Below are 7,331 nucleotides of genomic sequence, written 5' to 3'. Positions count from 1 at the left end.
TTCGCTGACACTACCACCGGAAGTAAGGAGGTTGGATTCGGAAGCGTGTTTGTTTTAGCAGGAAGTGCTGCTAAATTAAAAAGTAAAGGGATCAACAAAGTGCCTTTCTTGTGAAATACTGCACATTGATAATTTTTTTACTTATAAAAAGGTAAACAACGATTTTCGCGATGGGTGTGCACGACCTGTGGTCCATTCTGGGGCCGGTTCGGGAGTCGGTGCCGTTGTACAGCCTCACCGGAAAGACCCTGGCCGTGGACCTTAGCCTGTGGGTCTGCGAGGCCCAGCACGTCCAAGCAATGATGGGGAAAGTCACCAAACCTCACCTCCGGTAATATGTGCAGATTGCCAAATGCACATGTTTTTTTTATTCAACTCTGACACTGAGGCATAGGCATTCAAACCTGATCCTATTTCACATTATGTACCTGAAACAGCCGACCTTATTACTAATTTGCACTATATATGTGCACGATACATCAATCGGGCGACTTACTAATGGTCTGCTGATTCCAAATGAAATCCCTTTTATGCAGAGGAACAACAACTGCCTGGAATGACAATTATGGATATTATTACTCTCTTTCAGGAATCTGTTTTTCAGAATTTCCTCTCTCACACTGATGGGGGTAAAGCTAATTTTTGTCATGGAGGGAGAGGCCCCCAAACTCAAAGCAGAGACTATGAGCAAGAGGACAGACATGAGATTTGGGGGGTTTGACAAGTCAGCCCCTAAAAAACAAACTACAAAGACCACCAACAGGGGTCGCTTCAATGCTGTGCTGAGAGAGGTGGGTGGCTGGGATGATGTGCATCAGTCAGATCCAGTTGTTGAGAAGTAGTGGCATTTATCACCCTCATTGAATTAAAGCTGTGTGTGTGTGTGTGTGTGTGTGTGTGTGTGTGTGTGTGTGTGTGTGTGTCTTTCTGAGTGGCTGTGTGTGTAGTTTCGTATCCATACAATATGTGTAGAGAGGCATAAGTAAGTATTATGCGTGTGTTTTTAAGAGATAATCTGTGTGTACCCACTACCCATCTCTCTCTTCCCTCCAGTGTGCAGAGATGCTGGACTGTCTGGGTGTCCCCTGGGTGACAGCAGCAGGGGAGGCTGAGGCCATGTGTGCCTTTCTGGATGCCCAGGGCCTGGTGGACGGCTGCATCACCAACGATGGGGACGCTTTTCTCTACGGAGCGCAGACCGTCTACAGAAACTTCAACATGAACACCAAGGTAATGCGTTTGTTTATTTAAATTAGGTATGTTACATATCATTTGTAAGGGGTGTGACATTGAAGAGAGAAGTATTCAAACTTATGATTTAGTTAATGAACCTCTAGTGGATTCATCCAATCTCTAAATGCTGTACTTGTAGGTTTCTGTTGTCTAAATGCTCAAGAAAAGAATCCCTGCTGTATCATTCCCGCTGTTGTAGGATCCACAGGTGGATTGTTACAGGACTTCTAGGGTGGAGACAGAGCTGCAGCTAGCCAGGGAGACGCTCGTGGGTCTGGCCATTCTTCTGGGCTGTGATTACATTCCTAAGGTATAGGGGAGGGGGACTGCTAATGTCTAGATCGGCTTCTAGGGGTGAAAACATGCATATATACTAAATTACTTTTTTGTTTTTGTTACTATGACATGTTTTGTTTTTTTACCACAAGGGTATACCAGGAGTTGGGAAAGAGCAAGCTCTAAAACTCATACAGACATTGAAAGGACAAACACTTTTACAAAGGTAAGAAACTAAAAATATAAAACATTCCTTTTTCTTTCACCCTCCAGCACACTGATTTAAAAAGTAGAGAGACAAATAGAGAAACATAAACCGTCTGTAATCCAGTAGTTTTAACTAGATCTTATGCAAACATGCAAACATACACTCCCATATGTATTTATTTGGACAGTGAAGCTATAACTTTTATTTTGGCTCAATACTTTAGCATTTTGGATTTGAGATCAAATGTTTTATATGAGGCAACAATACAGAATGGTCATGATGAAGTCTTATGCAAACATGTATATGATATAACAGTCTATGCTTATCCTGTACCGTCTCCTCTTCCATGACAGATTCAGCCAGTGGAGGGAGGAGGGTGTGGTTGCGCCAGAGTGGGTCCTAAAGAAGGTCCCTCACTGCCATTTGTGTCACCATCCTGGTGAGTTACTTTGGCCCTCCGTCAAACTCACTTTAGCCCCTCGTCCTGATAAGAAGTGTAAATCGGGAGGGAGGGAGGGTGGGGAGGGGAGGGGTTTCCCAGGATGACGCGACTCGCATGTGGTTGATCAAGACCAACTAAAATACTGTGATGATGAAGGCACTTACATGTGAGACGCTTTAGTTTGCTATTACGTCTTCAGCATTGTAGCGCCAAAGTAAAGTTAGTGTACTTAGTCGAGATCAGTATTAAATGTCTCTTTATGGTTGATCAAAGGTATCTGCTATGATTATCTGGGGCTGTAGCCTATCAGTCCAGTCACCCTGAATTGACCTCTGATTTTGTCTGTCACTCCTTTTTCTGTTACTAACCATCTCCTAACTAACAAACTACTACTACTATGTTATGTTCTTCTCTATCACACTCTCTTCATTCTCTCTCTCTCTTTCTCATCATACTCTTTTATCTCGTTCTCCTTCTCTCTCAGGGTCAGCCAAGGCTCACGAGCGCAGTGGCTGTGTGTTGTGTGACAGCAAGCACTTCTGTGAGCCTCAAGACTATGACTACCAGTGTCCTTGTCACTGGCACTGCTGTGAGCAGACACGACAGGCCTCTTCAACAGATGCCAGCATCAGGAAGTGAGACCCTGTTTGCACCAAATTCACTCATTCCTATAATATACATATTTATAGGTTACAATATTGATTTTAATTGAAAGAGGGAACAAATATTTCTTGTTCCTTTACATATCTGAATATGGTGTTGATTTGTTTTCAGGAAAACACTGGCAAGTGATAAATTCCCTTTTACAGAGGTAAAGTAAATACAGTTATTATCTTAAGTTATTGAATCTGTGTAATATCATGTATAAAGTATACAAGACAAGATAAGGATGTCATTTCCTGTATGGACATTTTGCATTTCAGATCATAAATGAATTTCTGGTAGACAAAGACAAGCCTGTCCACAATTTCAAAAGGAGGAAACCGAACATGCTATTAATGCAGGTAGTCATTCAAAAATKTACTTTGATTAAAATAAGTGTTCATTTTTAACAGATGCAATTAATACATCATGTATTACCTAATTTATCTGTTAGTCAAAACTTGTAATATATTTTTTTGTCTTCTGTGATCCAGAACTTTGCGTACAATAAGATGGAGTGGCCTAAGCACTATACCAGTGAGAAGGTTCTGGTCCTGATGACGTACACTGAGCTGATGAACAGAAAACATGGAAGAGCGACGTCGTCTCTGATAAAACCTCTACGGTACGGTCCCATTCACACTCCAATGAACTTCTCTGAGTGTAAAAAATGGAAGTTGCTCACTGTGGCTATAAATGTTTCACAATATTACATATTAAATTGTATTTTAAAATCCTCCCTGTTAACAGTATATGGAAGCCAAGAGTAAGGAATGCAATCGCCAGCTTTGAAATCATCTGGAGTAAGCCAGGTCAGTTTGAACAAATGAAACAGTCCTTCCTATGAAGCCTTCCATTTTCAAAAAAATTTATGTTTCTGAATGAGGGGTCATTGCAGATGTTCCTTCTCTTTATATTATCAGCATTGCCCCCATTGTTCTATGATAGTTCCCGTGTTTTTTGTATTGTACTCTCCAAGCCAACTGAAATCACAGTTTTCCAAACCTCTTATTACCATGTACCTGTTTGATGTACTGTATTCCTGTTATGACATCAGAGTTGCGTCAGTAAGGATTGGGGTGACAGTCTGTGTTGACCTATGCAGAGTCTCTTTAAACCTGGCCTTCTCTGCCTGTCTCCGTGTTGTCTGTTAGTGACTTGTTGTGAGGTGGGGTTCAGAGGGGGGTAGAGGTGACAGAACAGCCACAACACCATCAGGTGCTAAAATGGCTTCCTCCCGGGCTGGGAAAACTGTCATATCAAAGTCCCCCCCCCCCCCCCCCCYCCMCYAMCAACCTCATCTGATATTTCAGTCCTCTATGGGCCTGAGCTAACTACTGAAATACCATCCCCAAATCTGTATTATTATTATTTTGAGGGGGGTGGGGTTGGCATCTGTATGGTGATTCAGCAGACGATACATATTACACGAAAGAGTGGATCAAATTGTAATGTTTGAAATGTTTCACATATTTCTCGTCTGTAAAATGTTTTGTCATTTTGTTTCCTCCATGATATCCTCCCTGCAGATCACTATGTGTTTTCTGAGGACCACCCTGAGGACAGCCAGGACGAGGTGAGGACGGTGGAGGAAGAGGCTCTGTTCCGCCTGGCCTACCCACACGTGGTGGAGCTGTACCTCAGGGAGAAGGCTGAGAACAAGACCAAGAGTAAGGTCAACATATTATGGCTGGAGAACATAATGTATTCTGCTTACATTTAATTCAGATTAAATAACCTTATGTTATTGATATGAAAATTCAATGAATGTTAATTAATTTAAAATGATTGACATTCTGATATGATATTGACTGACAATAACATATTGATATACTTTATTGACGTAAAATTATACCAAGTTTTTAAAACCGTATTCAATTTGTTCTTGGGGAGAAACGGGACGCCCCTAAACTTAACAGGCCCAACGACTGCTCACCACTTAGTTCAGACAGGGTGTGGATCAAAGGCACCTGGAGCTTTGCGATGTTTTTCAGAGTCTCTCTTATAGAGCCTCTGACACCTGGACATGCAGAGTATGGCAGCTCCGCTCCCTCACATCAAGGCTTTGATGCACCAGAGGTGTCTGTCACACAGAAGCTGCTGTCACTTTAGACAGGTTGGGGCTGGCTCCCCCTGTAGCTCAGAGCTGTAGAGCAGGGGTTCCCACAGTAGACTGGGTAGCCCCAACCAAGGGTACTTGGACTTGAGGAGACACTGTTATGGTGGATTTTGTATCTAGCCATTTTGTCTCTTTTATATTTTATGTATTTTATTTTCAGAGAAGAAACCAAAGGGTAAGAAAGATCACTGTGATGTTTCTGACCTCCTGGCCAAGATGTCTTTGCACAGTTCCACTGCTGACAACAACACCCAACAACCCTCTGCTGCGGCAGCAGCACTGACCATTACAACAAGTAACAACTCAGTGTTGGTCCTGGAGGGTCCAGAGTCTCCAAAAAAGCATCTGGATCCTGGTAAAGACCATCCCCGCTTAGAAGTACGTCTTGGAGCTCAGACACAGGAAGTGATGTCACCTCCGTCTTTCACTTCCTCTGGGAAGATTCCAGAAGCAGCGGCCTCTCCGTCTGTTTCCATGGTGATGGATGCTCTTCACCTGAGTGACATCGACTGGGAGTCATTCACGTCCTCCCCGCCCCCGCAGGCTGCTGGCGCTCGCACTGCCACTGACCCCAAGTCACTCCAAACCACAAATGATAGTGTCGAAGAAACTATCACAAAACTGGGCCCCTCTACTGATCTCAGAGCAGCAATGGCCGTACCAGGGCCATGTTATGCAGAGTGTTCGCTGAGGGACAGGGTCCTAATGAGAAACACCTGCAAGTCTGTGAACATGGCAGACAATGATGATGTCACCACCATACACGTAAACTCCCAGTCAGCAGCACCCCTGGATTTAATTGATTCTAACAAGAGTGGCCCCAAGCCAATGGCACTGATACCCATTAAAAGCAGCAATGATTCCAAGCCATCAGAACAGCTGCTGGTGTGTGGCATGAAAGCCACACTTGTTGATAAGGACCAGAGCATTGCATTGCCCCATAAGCCTCGACCTGCTCATCACAGCTCAAAACCTATCTCATTGAACTCAACACAAACAGGCCCAGTCACAGCAACACAAACACAAGGGGCTAAACAACATGGTGCCGGTGAACCAAAGTCTCCACAGAAGTACAGATTCGTAAAGAAGGCCATATCTTCTTCCGCTCTGCCACAAAGGAGCCACTCTAAACCTAGCGACACACAGCCTGGTCGGGATGACAGGAACATGAAGTCACATCAACAAACCAAGAAGAGTGTGTGTGCCAGTGTGTGTTCATCGAGTGAGGACAGTGACACAGAGAACCAGTGTCGGGGAGGAGGGCAGAGCAGGGCCAAAGTCAAACCCAAAAGCAGGCCCAGGTGCCAATACCTCACAGACTACTCACTGAAACCCACCTCCAAACCCAGCACCTCTACAAAGGCAGCCTGGGACACAGTGACAGCCCAACCCCTCAGGCCTAGAGCTGTGTCTGCCAGTATGGGTGAACAACCAATACTAGGCAGCTCTGTGTCTACCATAGGGAAGTGCCAGGATGTTCCTCCAATTAGAGTTGATGACATTGTGTTCATTCCAAGCCCTGTTTCCCCAGTGACTATGTCTGATGGTGATGACTCAGTGATTTGCAGCAAGAGCCCACTGCCATTGGCAGAGAGGGTGAAGCTGAAGTTCCTGAAATGAGTGATGTGATATACCAGAGGTGTTAGGACAGAGAAAAAGAAATACTATTTCCTAATATTATTATTTAATAGTATTCTATCAAAACTGTATCTAGTTTGTTAAGAAAGTGTATTTTTAACCTTTGATATTGGCCATTCCTTTTGTCTTCTATGTACACAATTGTAGTTTTCTGCTGCTAAATCTTTAATGGACTTACAGTAGGAGATGGAGAAATATTTTACTCGTGCAGTTAGGGAGAGGGCATGTAGAAATGCTCATATGTTCTGTGATAAAGTTTTATTTTTATAAAACCCTATACTTTTCAACGTTTCTCAATGTTTTTCTGTATTTATTTTGAATATCCCACAGCTCTCATGTAATGATTGGACTACTAAGGTACTGATGCAAATGCGCAAAATGTAAAACAGAGTTTGGACAACAAGGCTCTCCAAATGGAAGAGACAATCATTGACCATATAAAGGTACAATAACTTTTATACCTTCGTTTGCGCAAAAGTCGAGCTTTTGTAAGCGAATGAAAGTAGCATCACCGTCCTAATAACCACATAAACTTCCCGACGTGTTGCTTCCTATAGCAGGCAGAGGGGCGCAAAGGTTCTCGCCCGTCAGTGACCCACCAGCAGTAGAGCGCGGTTTTATGACCTGGCCCGTTTTGCTCCCCCTTGATCATTAGTGAGCCGTTTACACACCTATTCAGACATGAAAGAGCTGCCAGGTTAGTGTGTCTTACCCAGCCCCGATGACAGCTGCATCCTCCTTGCTCGTGCGTATTGGCATGCATCGATTTCAGA

General features: G+C 43.7%; 1 protein-coding gene across 1 annotated transcript; it reads left to right on the top strand.

Moving 5' to 3' along the window:
• Nucleotides 1–74: 74 nt before the first annotated feature.
• Nucleotides 75–6,638, top strand: LOC111973423 (GEN1 Holliday junction 5' flap endonuclease). Its single transcript, XM_024000789.2, has 13 exons — nt 75–331; nt 590–791; nt 1,054–1,230; nt 1,433–1,543; nt 1,662–1,735; nt 2,071–2,156; nt 2,644–2,794; nt 2,934–2,970; nt 3,083–3,163; nt 3,296–3,426; nt 3,552–3,613; nt 4,331–4,471; nt 5,081–6,638. Exons 1-13 carry the CDS (start codon nt 171–173, stop codon nt 6,538–6,540), a joined length of 2,874 nt encoding a protein of 957 aa, XP_023856557.1. The 5' UTR covers nt 75–170; the 3' UTR covers nt 6,541–6,638.
• The last annotated feature ends 693 nt before the right edge of the window (nt 6,639–7,331 follow it).

The sequence above is a fragment of the Salvelinus sp. IW2-2015 genome, linkage group LG14 (assembly GCF_002910315.2).
Source record: "Salvelinus sp. IW2-2015 linkage group LG14, ASM291031v2, whole genome shotgun sequence".
Lineage (NCBI taxonomy): Eukaryota > Metazoa > Chordata > Actinopteri > Salmoniformes > Salmonidae > Salvelinus > Salvelinus sp. IW2-2015.
The sequence above is the reverse complement of the archived record's forward strand: the minus strand, read 5'-3'. Positions and strand labels throughout refer to the sequence as shown.